At 47.4% G+C, this 15,251-nt stretch overlaps 1 protein-coding gene and 1 long non-coding RNA gene across 2 annotated transcripts in view; one reads left to right on the top strand and one right to left on the bottom strand.

Moving 5' to 3' along the window:
• Nucleotides 1-15,251, bottom strand: part of LOC149980744 (uncharacterized) — a 139,938-nt gene that overhangs the window by 114,365 nt on the left and 10,322 nt on the right. The window lies entirely within an intron of this gene.
• Nucleotides 1-15,251, top strand: part of mus81 (MUS81 structure-specific endonuclease subunit) — a 47,911-nt gene that overhangs the window by 27,746 nt on the left and 4,914 nt on the right. Inside the window, exons 12-14 of the mRNA XM_090183414.1 lie at nucleotides 1,280-1,375; nucleotides 3,279-3,419; nucleotides 8,617-8,720. Coding sequence (XP_090039540.1) covers nucleotides 1,280-1,375; nucleotides 3,279-3,419; nucleotides 8,617-8,720 — 341 coding nt within the window. The remainder of the gene's footprint in view (nucleotides 1-1,279; nucleotides 1,376-3,278; nucleotides 3,420-8,616; nucleotides 8,721-15,251) is intronic.

Genomic DNA, 15,251 nt, shown 5'->3' with positions numbered 1-15,251 from the left:
CCTACACCAGACTATAGTTAATACAACCTGAGACCCACCACCCTACAGCAGGCTATAGTTAATACAACCTGAGACCACGCTACAGCAGGCTATAGTTAATACAACCTGAGACCACGCTACAGCAGGCTATAGTTAATACACAGGTACACCTGAGACCACGCTACAGCAGGCTATAGTTAATACACAGGTACACCTGAGACCCACCACCCTACAGCAGGCTATAGTTAATACACAGGTACACCTGAGACCACGCTACAGCAGGCTATAGTTAATACACAGGTACACCTGAGACCCACCACCCTACAGCAGGCTATAGTTAATACAACCTGAGACCCCCCCCTACAGCAGACTATAGTTAATACAACCTGAGACCCCCCCCTACAGCAGACTATAGTTAATACAACCTGAGACCCCCCCCCCCTACAGCAGACAATAGTTAATACAACCTGAGACCCCCCCCCTACAGCAGACTATAGTCAATACAACCTGAGACCCCCCCCCTACAGCAGACAATAGTTAATACAACCTGAGACCCCCCCCCCTACAGCAGACTATAGTTAATACAACCTGAGACCCCCCCTACAGCAGACTATAGTTAATACAACCTGAGACCCCCCTACAGCAGACTATAGTTAATACAACCTGAGACCCCCCTTACAGCAGACTATAGTTAATACAACCTGAGACCCCCCTCTACAGCAGACTATAGTTAATACAACCTGAGACCCCCCCCTACAGCAGACTATAGTCAATACAACCTGAGACCCCCTACAATGTTTTGTGACTCCTGGCCCTGTTTTGTGACTACTGGCCCTGTTTTGTGACTCCTGGCCCTGTTTCGTGACTACTGGCCCTGTTTCGTGACTCCTGGCCCTGTTTCGTGACTCCTGGCCCTGTTTCGTGACTCCTGGCCCTGTTTTGTGACTCCTGGCCCTGTTTTGTGACTCCTGGCCCTGTTTTGTGACTCCTGGCCCTGTTTTGTGACTACTGGCGCTGTTTCGTGACTCCTGGCCCTGTTTCGTGACTCCTGGCCCTGTTTCGTGACTCCTGGCCCTGTTTCGTGACTCCTGGCCCTGTTTCGTGACTCCTGGCCCTGTTTCGTGACTCCTGGCCCTGTTTCGTGACTCCTGGCCCTGTTTCGTGACTCCTGGCCCTGTTTCGTGACTCCTGGCCCTGTTTTGTGACTCCTGGCCCTGTTTCGTGACTCCTGGCCCTGTTTTGTGACTCCTGGCCCTGTTTCGTGACTACTGGCTATAACTTACCTTTCCAACTCTGTCAGGTGGTAGATGGCTTCTTTGTGAAGAGGGTCCAGGACGTGAAGGAGTCTGTTGCCTACCTCACTGTCATGACCCGATACCTCTCCAAGCTATACCAGGTAACTAACTATACACACACACACACATACACACACACACACACACACACACACACACACACTTGACCAGATGCCTGACCATGGCACTTCTGAAAGCCTATATCCCACTATAGCCTGAGGGATTTGCACAATCATTTTTCAGTTTAATTTCGGGAATTGATAAGGTGCAACGTAAAAAATCACAATCACCCGACCTCAACCCAATTGAGATGGTTTGGGATGATTTGGACCACAGAGTGAAGGAAAAGCAGCCAACAAGTGCTCAGCATATGTGGGAACTCCTTCAAGACTATTAGAAAAGCATTCCAGGTGAAACTGGTTGAGAGAATGCCAAGAGTGTGGAACGCTGTCATCAAGGCAAAGGGTGGCTACTTTGAAGAATCTCAAAATATATTTTAATTTTAATTAACACTTTTTTTTTTGGTTACAACATGATTCCATGTGTTATTTTATAGTTTTTGATGTCTTCACTATTTTTCACAATGTAGAAAATAGTAAAAATAAAGAAAAACCCTTGAATGAGTAGGTGTGTCCAAACTTTTGGCTGGTGCTGTACACAAACACACAACCGACCAGATACATCACCAAGCTATACCAGGTCTTGATACTGATGTTTTGGATTCTATATTATTTAGAATAGAATAAACATTTAAAACTAAAAAGTTAACTACAGCATTCAGCATTTGACTCTAGCCCCATACTGAATAGAATGATAATATAGTGGTAATGTAGCGGTAATGGTGATGTAATATAGTGGTAATGTAGCGGTAATGGTGATGTAATATAGTGGTAATGTAGTGGTAATGGTGATGTAATATAGTGGTAATGTAGTGGTAATGGTGATGTAATGTAATATAGTGGTAATGTAGTGGTAATGATGTAATGTAATATAGTGGTAGTGGTAACGTAATATGGTGGTAAGGTAATATAGTGGTAGTGGTAATGTAATATGGTGGTAAGGTAATATAGTGGTAGTGGTAATGTAATATAGTGGTAATGGTGATTTAATACAGTGGTAATGTAGTGGTAATGGTGATGTAATGTAATATAGTGGTAATATAGCGGTAATGTAGTGGTAATGATGATGTAATGTAATATAGTGGTAGTGGTAATGTAATATAGTGGTAATGGTAATATAATATAGTGGTAATGGTAATGTAATATAGTGGTAATGTAATATAGTGGTAATGTAATATAGTGGTAATGTAATATAGATGCGATGTAATGGTAATGTATCTGTAATATAGTGATAATGGAATATAGTGATAATGTAGTGGTAATGTAACATGGCGATAATGCAGCGGTTATATAGTGGTATTGTAGTGGTAATGTAATATAGAGGTAATGTAATGGTAATGTAGCTGTAATATAGTGGTAATGCAGCTGTAATATAATGGTGATATAGTGGTAATATAATGGTAATGTAGTGGTTATATAGAGGTAATGTAGCTGTAATATAATGGTGATATAGAGGTAATGTAATGGTAATTTAGCTGTAATATAATGGTAAATGCAGCAGTAATATAGTGGTTATATAGTGGTAATATAATGGTAATGTAACATAGCGATAATGCACCGGTTATATAGTGGTAATGTAGCGGTTATATAGTGGTAATGTAATATAGCGGTAATGTAGTGGTAATGTAATATAGAGGTAATGTACTATAGAGGTAATGTAATGGTAATGTAGTGGTAATGTAGTGGTAATGTAATATAGAGGTAATGTAATGGTAATATAGAGGTAATGTAATATAGAGGTAATGTAATATAGAGGTAATGTAATGGTAATGTAGCTGTAATATAATGGTAAATGCCAACTCTGGTGCTCTTCCCATGTGTTCATATATCTCATTATTCATCAAGTGGTTTTCACTGATTTTCATCTTATTGTTTTCTGATTTAGAACCGTACGTTGGTCTGTCGCTCCAGGGAGCTAGAGGGGGATGGACAGAACGAGGAAGAGTGTGGAGGGAGGGAGAGAGAGGACCCCTCCTGTTCTCTCATCTCCTTCGCAGAGTTCAACCAAGGAGCTGTCAAGAACAAGGTGTTTGTTAGTCCTCTCTGTCTCTCTACAGTGAGAGGTGTTAATCATCTCTGTCTCTCTACAGTGAGGTGTTTGTTAATCATCTCTGTCTCTCTACAGTGAGAGGTGTTTGTTAAGCCTCTCTGTCTCTACAGTGAGAGGTGTTTGTTAAGCCTCTCTGTCTCTACAGTGAGAGGTGTTTGTTAATCATCTCTGTCTCTACAGTGAGAGGTGTTTGTTAATCATCTCTGTCTCTACAGTGAGAGGTGTTTGTTAATCATCTCTGTCTCTACAGTGAGAGGTGTTTGTTAACCCTCTCTGTCTACAGTGAGAGGTGTTTGTTTAATCCTCTGTCTCTACAGTGAGAGGTGTTTGTTAACCCTCTCTGTCTCTACAGTGAGAGGTGTTTGTTAATCATCTCTGTCTCTACAGTGAGAGGTGTTTGTTAACCCTCTCTGTCTTTACAGTGAGAGGTGTTTGTTAAGCCTCTCTGTCTCTACAGTGAGAGGTGTTTGTTAAGCCTCTCTGTCTCTACAGTGAGAGGTGTTTGTTAACCCTCTCTGTCTCTACAGTGAGAGGTGTTTGTTAATCATCTCTGTCTCTACAGTGAGAGGTGTTTGTTAACCCTCTCTGTCTCTACAGTGAGAGGTGTTTCTTTAACCTTTCTGATCTCCCCATCCCAGATCCGGGATCGTGAATACAGACTCAAGCTCATTACCATAACGCAACGTTAACTATTCATGAAAATCGCAAATGAAATGAAATAAATATGCTAGCTCTCAAGCTTAGCCTTTTGTTAACAACACTGTCATCTCAGATTTTCAAAATATGCTTCTCAACCATTGCAAAACAAGCATTTGTGTAACAGTATTGATGGCTAACGTAGCATTTAGCATTAGCATTCAGCTGGCAACATTTACACAAAAAAACAGAAAAGCATTCAAATAAAATCATTTACCTTTGAAGAACTTCAGATGTTTTCAATGAGGAGACTCTCAGATAGCAAATGTTCAGTTTTTCCTGAAAGATTATTTGTTTAGGACAAATCTCTCTGTTTTCTGCGTCACGTTTAGCTATGAAAAAACCCCTGTATCCAGGATTGTGTAAATCTATCAGCAAGCTCATTAGCATAACACAACGTTAACTATTTATGAAAATCGCAAATGAAATGAAATAAATATGCCATCTCTCAAGCTTAGCCTTTTGTAAACAACACTGTCATCTCAGATTTTCAAAATATGCTTCTCAACCATAGGAAAACAATCATTTGTGTAAAAGTATCATCAAGGTGTTTTTCACATATCTCTTCATTGATACATCGTTCTTGGACACATGCTTTCTCCCCTGAATCAAATGGTAAAGTAGAAGCAGCTGGCAATTGCGCACCGAATTCGACGCAGGACACCAGGCGGACACTTGGAAAATGTAGTCTCTTATGGTCAATCTTCCAATGATATGCCTACAAATACGTCACAATGCTGCTAAGACCTTGGGCGAACGACAGAAAGTGTAGGCTCATTCCTTGCGCAATCACAGCCATATAAGGAGAGAATGGAAAACAGAGCTTCAGAAATTCTGCTAATTCCTGGTTGATGCATCATCTTGGTTTTGCCTGTAGAATGAGTTCTGGGGCACTTACAGACAAAATCTTTGCAGATTCTGAAACTTCAGAGTGTTTTCTTTCCAAAACTGTCAAGAATATGCATAGTCGAGCATCTTTTCGTGACAAAATATCGCGCTTAAAACGGGAACGTTTTTTATCCAAAAATGAAATAGCGCCCCTAGAGCTCTAACAGGTTAACCCTCTCTGTCTCTCTACAGTGAGAGGTGTTAATCATCTCTGTCTCTCTACAGTGAGAGGTGTTTGTTAATCATCTCTGTCTCTACAGTGAGAGGTGTTTGTTAATCATCTCTGTCTCTACAGTGAGAGGTGTTTGTTAATCATCTCTGTCTCTACAGTGAGAGGTGTTTGTTAATCATCTCTGTCTCTACAGTGAGAGGTGTTTGTTTAATCCTCTGTCTCTACAGTGAGAGGTGTTTGTTAACCCTCTCTGTCTCTACAGTGAGAGGTGTTTGTTAATCATCTCTGTCTCTCTACAGTGAGAGGTGTTTGTTAATCATCTCTGTCTCTCTACAGTGAGAGGTGTTTGTTAATCATCTCTGTCTCTCTACAGTGAGAGGTGTTTGTTAATCATCTCTGTCTCTCTACAGTGAGAGGTGTTTGTTAATCATCTCTGTCTCTCTACAGTGAGAGGTGTTTGTTAATCATCTCTGTCTCTACAGTGAGAGGTGTTTGTTAATCATCTCTGTCTCTACAGTGAGAGGTGTTTGTTAATCATCTCTGTCTCTACAGTGAGAGGTGTTTGTTAATCATCTCTGTCTCTACAGTGAGAGAGGTGTTTGTTAATAATTTCTGTCTCTCTACAGTGAGAGGTGTTTGTTAAGCCTCTCTGTCTCTACAGTGAGAGGTGTTTGTTAATCATCTCTGTCTCTCTACAGTGAGAGGTGTTTGTTAATCCTCTCTGTCTCTCTGACATCTGTCTCTACAGTGAGAGGTGTTTGTTAATCATCTCTGTCTCTCTGACATCTGTCTCTACAGTGAGAGGTGTTTGTTAATCATCTCTGTCTCTCTGACATCTGTCTCTACAGTGAGAGGTGTTTGTTAACCTCTCTGATCTCCCAAACCCGGATCCGGTATCGTGACTACAGCCTCAAGCTCATTACCATAACGCAACGTTAACTATTCATGAAAATCGCAAATGAAATGAAATAAATATGCCATCTCGCAAGCTTAGCCTTTTGTAAACAAAACTGTCATCTCAGATTTTCAAAATATGCTTCTCAACCATAGGAAAACAATAATTTGTGTAACAGTAGCTAGCAAACAAAGGATTTAGCGTTAGCATTAGCGTCAGCATCCAGCACGCAACATTTCAACAAAAACATAAAAGCCTTCAAATAAAATCATTTACCTTTGAAGAACTTCTGATGTTTTCAATGAGGATACTCTCAGTTAGATAGCAGATGCTCAGATTTCCAAAAAGATTCTTTGTGTATTAGAAATAGCTCCGTTTTATACATCACATTTGGCTACCAAAAAAACCCCGAAAATTCAGTCCTCAAAACGCGAACTTTTTTCCAAATTAAATCCATAATATCGACTGAAAACATGGCAAACGTTGTTTAGAATCAATCATCAAGGTGTTTTTCACATATCTCTTCATTGATACATCGTTCTTGGACACATGCTTTCTCCCCTGAATCAAATGGTAAAGTGGAAGCAGCTGGCAATTGCGCACCGAATTCGACGCAGGACACCAGGCGGACACTTGGAAAATGTAGTCTCTTATGGTCAATCTTCCAATGATATGCCTACAAATACGTCACAATGCTGCTAAGACCTTGGGCGAACGACAGAAAGTGTAGGCTCATTCGTTGCGCAATCACAGCCATATAAGGAGAGAATGGAAAACAGAGCTTCAGAAATTCTGCTAATTCCTGGGTGATGCATCATCTTGGTTTCGCCTGTAGAATGAGTTCTGGGGCACTTACAGACAAAATCTTTGCAGATTCTGAAACTTCAGAGTGTTTTCTTTCCAAACTGTCAAAACTGTCAAGAATATGCATAGTCGAGCATCTTTTCGTGACAAAATATCGCGCTTAAAACGGGAACGTTTTTTATCCAAAAATGAAATAGCGCCCCTAGAGATCTAAGAGGTTAATCATCTCTGTCTCTCTGACATCTGTCTCTACAGTGAGAGGTGTTTGTTAATCATCTCTGTCTCTCTACAGTGAGAGGTGTTTGTTAAGCCTCTGTCTCTACAGTGAGAGGTGTTTGTTAATCATCTCTGTCTCTACAGTGAGAGGTGTTTGTTAATCATCTCTGTCTCTACAGTGAGAGGTGTTTGTTAAGCCTCTCTGTCTCTACAGTGAGAGGTGTTTGTTAATCATCTCTGTCTACAGTGAGAGGTGTTTGTTAATCATCTCTGTCTCTACAGTGAGAGGTGTTTGTTAATCATCTCTGTCTCTACAGTGAGAGGTGTTTGTTAATCCTCTCTGTCTCTCTACAGTGAGAGGTGTTTGTTAATCATCTCTGTCTCTCTACAGTGAGAGGTGTTTGTTAATCATCTCTGTCTCTACAGTGAGAGGTGTTAATCATCTCTGTCTCTACAGTGAGAGGTGTTTGTTAATCCTCTCTGTCTCTACAGTGAGAGGTGTTTGTTAATCATCTCTGTCTCTCTACAGTGAGAGGTGTTTGTTAATCATCTCTGTCTCTACAGTGAGAGGTGTTAAGCCTCTCTGTCTCTACAGTGAGAGGTGTTTGTTAATCATCTCTGTCTCTACAGTGAGAGGTGTTTGTTAATCATCTCTGTCTCTACAGTGAGAGGTGTTTGTTAATCATCTCTGTCTCTACAGTGAGAGGTGTTTGTTAATCATCTCTGTCTCTACAGTGAGAGGTGTTTGTTAATCCTCTCTGTCTCTACAGTGAGAGGTGTTTGTTTAATCCTCTGTCTCTACAGTGAGAGGTGTTTGTTAATCATCTCTGTCTCTACAGTGAGAGGTGTTTGTTAATCATCTCTGTCTCTACAGTGAGAGGTGTTTGTTAACCCTCTCTGTCTCTACAGTGAGAGGTGTTTGTTAAGCCTCTCTGTCTCTACAGTGAGAGGTGTTTGTTAATCATCTCTGTCTCTACAGTGAGAGGTGTTTGTTAATCATCTCTGTCTCTACAGTGAGAGGTGTTTGTTAATCATCTCTGTCTCTACAGTGAGAGGTGTTTGTTTAATCCTCTGTCTCTACAGTGAGAGGTGTTTGTTAACCATCTCTGTCTCTACAGTGAGAGGTGTTTGTTAATCATCTCTGTCTCTACAGTGAGAGGTGTTTGTTAATCATCTCTGTCTCTACAGTGAGAGGTGTTTGTTAATCATCTCTGTCTCTACAGTGAGAGGTGTTTGTTAATCATCTCTGTCTCTACAGTGAGAGGTGTTTGTTAACCATCTCTGTCTCTACAGTGAGAGGTGTTTGTTAATCATCTCTGTCTCTACAGTGAGAGGTGTTTGTTAACCATCTCTGTCTCTACAGTGAGAGGTGTTTGTTAATCATCTCTGTCTCTACAGTGAGAGGTGTTTGTTTAATCCTCTGTCTCTACAGTGAGAGGTGTTTGTTAACCATCTCTGTCTTTACAGTGAGAGGTGTTTGTTAATCCTCTCTGTCTCTACAGTGTCAGACAGTGAGAGAGGTGTTTGCCAGACAGCTGATGCAGATCTCTGGACTCTCTGGTGATAAGGCTCTTGCAATACTAGAGCACTACAGTACTCTACACAGGTACCCCCCCCCCCCCACACACACACACACACACAAAGCTGACCGCTTGGCTTTTCAATTCAAGGGGCTTTATTGACATGGGAAACATATGTTAACATTGCCAAAGCAAATGAAGTAGATAATAAACAATAAATATGGGTTGTATTCACAATGGTGTTTGTTCTTCACTGGTTGACCTTTTCTCGTGGCAACAGGTCACACATCTTGCTGCTGTGATGGAACACTGTGGTATTTCACCCAGTAGATATGGGAGTTTATCAAAATTGGAATTGTTTTCGAATTCTTTGTGGATCTGTGTAATCTGAGGGAAATATGTGTCTCTAATATGGTCATACATTGGGCAGAAGGTTAGGAAGTGCAGCTCGGTTTCCACCTCATTTTGTGGGCAGTGAGCACATAGCCTGTCTTCTCTTGAGAGCCATGTCTGCCTACGGCAGCCTTTCTCAATAGCAAGGCTATGCTCACTGAGTCTGTACATAGTCAAAGCTTTCCTTAATTTTGGGTCAGTCACAGTGGTCAGGTATTCTGCCACTGTGTACTCTCTGTTTAGGGCCAAATAGCATTCTAGTTTGCTCAGTTTTTTTGTTAATTACTTGACACATTGGAAATAATTATCTTTTTGTTTTCTCATGATTTGGTTGGGTCTAATTGTGCTGTTGTCTTGGGGCTCTGTAGGGTGTGTTTGTGTTTGTGAACAGAGCCCCAGGACCAGCTTGCTTAGGGGACTCTTCTCCAGGTTCATCTCTCTGTAGGTGATGGCTTTGTTATGGATGGTTTGTGAATCGCTTCCTTTTAGGTGGTTATAGAATTTAACGGCTCTTTTCTGGATTTTGATAATTAGTGGGTATCGGCCTAATTCTGCTCGGCATGCATTATTTGATGTTCTACGTTGTACACAGAGGATATTTTTGCAGAATTCTGCGTGCAGAGTCTCAATTTGGTGTTTGTCCCATTTGACTAATTCTTGGTTGGTGAGCGGACCCCAGACCTCCCAACCATAAAGGGCAATGGGCTCTATGACTGATTCAAGTATTTTTTGCCAGATCCTAATTTGCATGGCAAATGTTATGTTTCTTTTGATGGCATAGAATGCCCTTCTTGCCTTGTCTCTCAGATCGTTCACAGCTTTGTGGAAGTTACCTGTGGCGCTGATGTTTAGGCCAAAGTATGTGTTAGGGTTCGTTCCTTACGTCTTTCCCTGTCAATCATTGGTTCATTTATTTAGAGGGCTGGTTCCTCCGTTGTCGTAGGTGAGAGAGGGCTGGTTCCTCCGTTGTCGTAGGTGAGAGAGGGCTGGATCCTCCGTTGTCGTAGGTGAGAGAGGGCTGGTTCCTCCGTTGTCGTAGGTGAGAGAGGGCTGGTTCCTCCGTTGTCGTAGGTGAGAGAGGGCTGGTTCCTCCGTTGACGTAGGTGAGAGAGGGCTGGTTCCTCCGTTGTCGTAGTGAGAGAGGGCTGGTTCCTCCGTTGTCGTAGGTGAGAGAGGGCTGGTTCCTCCGTTGTCGTAGGTGAGAGAGGGCTGGTTCCTCCGTTGTCGTAGGTGAGAGAGGGCTGGTTCCTCTTTTGCCTTAGGTGAGAGAGGGCTGGTTCCTCCGTTGACGTAGTGAGAGAGGGCTGGTTCCTCCGTTGTCGTAGGTGAGAGAGGGCTGGTTCCTCCGTTGTCGTAGGTGAGAGAGGGCTGGTTCCTCCGTTGTCGTAGGTGAGAGAGGGCTGGTTCCTCCGTTGACGTAGTGAGAGAGGGCTGGTTCCTCCGTTGACGTAGGTGAGAGAGGGCTGGTTCCTCCGTTGTCGTAGGTGAGAGAGGGCTGGTTCCTCCGTTGTCGTAGGTGAGAGAGGGCTGGTTCCTCCGTTGACGTAGTGAGAGAGGGCTGGTTCCTCCGTTGTCGTAGGTGAGATGGGGCTGGTTCCTCCGTTGTCGTAGGTGAGAGAGGGCTGGTTCCTCCGTTGTCGTAGGTGAGATGGGGCTGGTTCCTCCGTTGTCGTAGGTGAGAGAGGGCTGGTTCCTCCGTTGTCGTAGGTGAGAGAGGGCTGGTTCCTCCGTTGTCGTAGGTGAGAGAGGGCTGGTTCCTCCGTTGTCGTAGGTGAGATGGGGCTGGTTCCTCCGTTGACGTAGTGAGAGAGGGCTGGTTCCTCCGTTGACGTAGGTGAGAGAGGGCTGGTTCCTCCGTTGTCGTAGGTGAGAGAGGGCTGGTTCCTCCGTTGTCGTAGGTGAGAGAGGGCTGGTTCCTCCGTTGTCGTAGGTGAGAGAGGGCTGGTTCCTCCCTTGACGTAGGTGAGAGAGGGCTGGTTCCTCCGTTGACGTAGGTGAGAGAGGGCTGGTTCCTCCGTTGTCGTAGGTGAGAGAGGGCTGGTTCCTCCGTTGTCGTAGGTGAGAGAGGGCTGGTTCCTCCGTTGTCGTAGGTGAGAGAGGGCTGGTTCCTCCGTTGACGTTGTGAGAGAGGGCTGGTCTCTCCGTTGTCGTAGGTGAGAGAGGGCTGGTCTCTCCGTTGACGTAGGTGAGAGAGGGCTGGTCTCTCCGTTGACGTTGTGAGAGAGGGCTGGTTCCTCCGTTGACGTTGTGAGAGAGGGCTGGTCTCTCCGTTGTCGTAGGTGGGAGAGGGCTGGTCTCTCCGTTGACGTAGGTGAGAGAGGGCTGGTTCCTCCGTTGACGTAGTGAGAGAGGGCTGGTTCCTCCGTTGTCGTAGGTGAGAGAGGGCTGGTTCCTCCGTTGACGTAGTGAGAGAGGGCTGGTTCCTCCGTTGACGTAGTGAGAGAGGGCTGGTTCCTCCGTTGACGTAGTGAGAGAGGGCTGGTTCCTCCGTTGTCGTAGGTGAGAGAGGGCTGGTTCCTCCGTTGACGTAGGTGAGAGAGGGCTGGTTCCTCCGTTGTCGTAGGTGAGAGAGGGCTGGTTCCTCCGTTGTCGTAGGTGAGAGAGGGCTGGTTCCTCCGTTGTCGTAGGTGAGAGAGGGCTGGTTCCTCCGTTGTCGTAGGTGAGAGAGGGCTGGTTCCTCCGTTGTCGTAGGTGAGAGAGGGCTGGTTCCTCCGTTGACGTAGTGAGAGAGGGCTGGTTCCTCCGTTGTCGTAGGTGAGAGAGGGCTGGTTCCTCCGTTGTCGTAGGTGAGAGAGGGCTGGTTCCTCCGTTGTCGTAGGTGAGAGAGGGCTGGTTCCTCCGTTGACGTAGGTGAGAGAGGGCTGGTTCCTCCCTTGACGTAGGTGAGAGAGGGCTGGTTCCTCCGTTGTCGTAGTGAGAGAGGGCTGGTTCCTCCGTTGACGTAGTGAGAGAGGGCTGGTTCCTCCGTTGACCTAGGTGAGAGAGGGCTGGTTCCTCCGTTGTCGTAGGTGAGAGAGGGCTGGTCTCTCCGTTGACCTAGGTGAGAGAGGGCTGGTTCCTCCGTTGTCGTAGGTGAGAGAGGGCTGGTTCCTCCGTTGTCGTAGGTGAGATGGGGCTGGTTCCTCCGTTGTCGTAGGTGAGATGGGGCTGGTTCCTCCGTTGACGTAGGTGAGAGAGGGCTGGTTCCTCCGTTGTCGTAGGTGAGAGAGGGCTGGTTCCTCCGTTGTCGTAGGTGAGAGAGGGCTGGTTCCTCCGTTGTCGTAGGTGAGAGAGGGCTGGTTCCTCCGTTGTCGTAGGTGAGAGAGGGCTGGTTCCTCCGTTGTCGTAGGTGAGAGAGGGCTGGTTCCTCCGTTGACGTAGGTGAGAGAGGGCTGGTTCCTCCGTTGTCGTAGGTGAGATGGGGCTGGTTCCTCCGTTGACGTAGGTGAGAGGGGGCTGGTTCCTCCGTTGACGTAGTGAGAGAGGGCTGGTTCCTCCGTTGACGTAGTGAGAGAGGGCTGGTTCCTCCGTTGTCGTAGGTGAGAGAGGGCTGGTTCCTCCGTTGTCGTAGGTGAGAGAGGGCTGGTTCCTCCGTTGTCGTAGGTGAGAGAGGGCTGGTTCCTCCGTTGACGTTGTGAGAGAGGGCTGGTTCCTCCGTTGACCTAGGTGAGAGAGGGCTGGTTCCTCCGTTGTCGTAGGTGAGAGAGGGCTGGTTCCTCCGTTGTCGTAGGTGAGAGAGGGCTGGTTCCTCCGTTGTCGTAGGTGAGAGAGGGCTGGTTCCTCCCTTGACGTAGGTGAGAGAGGGCTGGTCTCTCCGTTGACGTAGGTGAGAGAGGGCTGGTCTCTCCGTTGACCTAGGTGAGAGAGGGCTGGTTCCTCCGTTGACCTAGGTGAGAGAGGGCTGGTTCCTCCGTTGTCGTAGGTGAGAGAGGGCTGGTTCCTCCGTTGTCGTAGGTGAGAGAGGGCTGGTTCCTCCGTTGTCGTAGGTGAGAGAGGGCTGGTTCCTCCGTTGTCGTAGGTGAGAGAGGGCTGGTTCCTCCGTTGTCGTAGGTGAGAGAGGGCTGGTTCCTCCGTTGTCGTAGGTGAGAGAGGGCTGGTTCCTCCGTTGTCGTAGGTGAGAGAGGGCTGGTTCCTCCGTTGTCGTAGGTGAGAGAGGGCTGGTCTCTCCGTTGTCGTAGGTGAGAGAGGGCTGGTCTCTCCGTTGTCGTAGGTGAGAGAGGGCTGGTCCCTCCGTTGTCGTAGGTGAGAGAGGGCTGGTTCCTCCGTTGTCGTAGTGAGAGAGGGCTGGTTCCTCCGTTGACGTAGTGAGAGAGGACTGGTTCCTCCGTTGTCGTAGGTGAGAGAGGGCTGGTTCCTCCGTTGACGTAGTGAGAGAGGGCTGGTTCCTCCGTTGTCGTAGGTGAGAGAGGGCTGGTTCCTCCGTTGACGTAGTGAGAGAGGGCTGGTTCCTCCGTTGTCGTAGGTGAGAGAGGGCTGGTTCCTCCGTTGACCTAGGTGAGAGAGGGCTGGTTCCTCCGTTGTCGTAGGTGAGAGAGGGCTGGTTCCTCCGTTGACGTAGTGAGAGAGGGCTGGTTCCTCCCTTGACGTAGGTGAGAGAGGGCTGGTTCCTCCGTTGTCGTAGGTGAGAGAGGGCTGGTTCCTCCGTTGTCGTAGGTGAGAGAGGGCTGGTTCCTCCGTTGTCGTAGGTGAGAGAGGGCTGGTTCCTCCGTTGTCGTAGGTGAGAGAGGGCTGGTTCCTCCGTTGTCGTAGGTGAGAGAGGGCTGGTTCCTCCGTTGACGTAGGTGAGAGAGGGCTGGTCTCTCCGTTGACGTAGTGAGAGAGGGCTGGTCCCTCCGTTGTCGTAGGTGGGAGAGGGCTGGTTCCTCCGTTGTCGTAGGTGAGAGAGGGCTGGTTCCTCCGTTGTCGTAGGTGAGAGAGGGCTGGTTCCTCCGTTGTCGTAGGTGAGAGAGGGCTGGTTCCTCCGTTGACGTAGGTGAGAGAGGGGTCTGGTCTCTCCGTTGACGTAGTGAGAGAGGGCTGGTTCCTCCGTTGACGTAGTGAGAGAGGGCTGGTTCCTCCGTTGACGTAGTGAGAGAGGGCTGGTTCCTCCGTTGACGTAGTGAGAGAGGGCTGGTCTCTCCGTTGACGTAGTGAGAGAGGGCTGGTCTCTCCGTTGACGTAGTGAGAGAGGGCTGGTTCCTCCGTTGACGTAGTGAGAGAGGGCTGGTTCCTCCGTTGACGTAGTGAGAGAGGGCTGGTTCCTCCGTTGACGTAGGTGAGAGAGGGCTGGTTCCTCCGTTGTCGTAGGTGAGAGAGGGCTGGTTCCTCCGTTGTCGTAGGTGAGAGAGGGCTGGTTCCTCCGTTGTCGTAGGTGAGAGAGGGCTGGTTCCTCCGTTGTCGTAGGTGAGAGAGGGCTGGTTCCTCCGTTGACGTAGGTGAGAGAGGGCTGGTTCCTCCGTTGTCGTAGGTGAGAGAGGGCTGGTTCCTCCGTTGTCGTAGGTGAGAGAGGGCTGGTTCCTCCGTTGTCGTAGGTGAGAGAGGGCTGGTTCCTCCCTTGACGTAGGTGAGAGAGGGCTGGTTCCTCCGTTGACGTAGGTGAGAGAGGGCTGGTTCCTCCGTTGTCGTAGGTGAGAGAGGGCTGGTTCCTCCGTTGTCGTAGGTGAGAGAGGGCTGGTTCCTCCGTTGTCGTAGGTGAGAGAGGGCTGGTTCCTCCGTTGACGTTGTGAGAGAGGGCTGGTCTCTCCGTTGTCGTAGGTGGGAGAGGGCTGGTCTCTCCGTTGACGTAGGTGAGAGAGGGCTGGTCTCTCCGTTGACGTTGTGAGAGAGGGCTGGTTCCTCCGTTGACGTTGTGAGAGAGGGCTGGTCTCTCCGTTGACGTAGGTGGGAGAGGGCTGGTCTCTCCGTTGACGTAGGTGAGAGAGGGCTGGTTCCTCCGTTGTCGTAGGTGAGAGAGGGCTGGTTCCTCCGTTGTCGTAGGTGAGAGAGGGCTGGTTCCTCCGTTGACGTAGGTGAGAGAGGGCTGGTTCCTCCGTTGACGTAGGTGAGAGAGGGCTGGTCTCTCCGTTGACGTAGTGAGAGAGGGCTGGTTCCTCCGTTGTCGTAGGTGGGAGAGGGCTGGTTCCTCCGTTGTCGTAGGTGAGAGAGGGCTGGTTCCTCCGTTGTCGTAGGTGAGAGAGGGCTGGTTCCTCCGTTGACGTAGGTGAGAGAGGGCTGGTCTCTCCGTTGACGTAGTGAGAGAGGGCTGGTTCCTCCGTTGACGTAGTGAG

This window comes from Oncorhynchus mykiss, chromosome 9 (genome assembly GCF_057628025.1).
Source record: "Oncorhynchus mykiss isolate SJ-2025 chromosome 9, ASM5762802v1, whole genome shotgun sequence".
NCBI lineage: Eukaryota > Metazoa > Chordata > Actinopteri > Salmoniformes > Salmonidae > Oncorhynchus > Oncorhynchus mykiss.
Note: the sequence above shows the minus strand (reverse complement) of the source record. Positions and strands in the feature narration are given on the sequence as shown.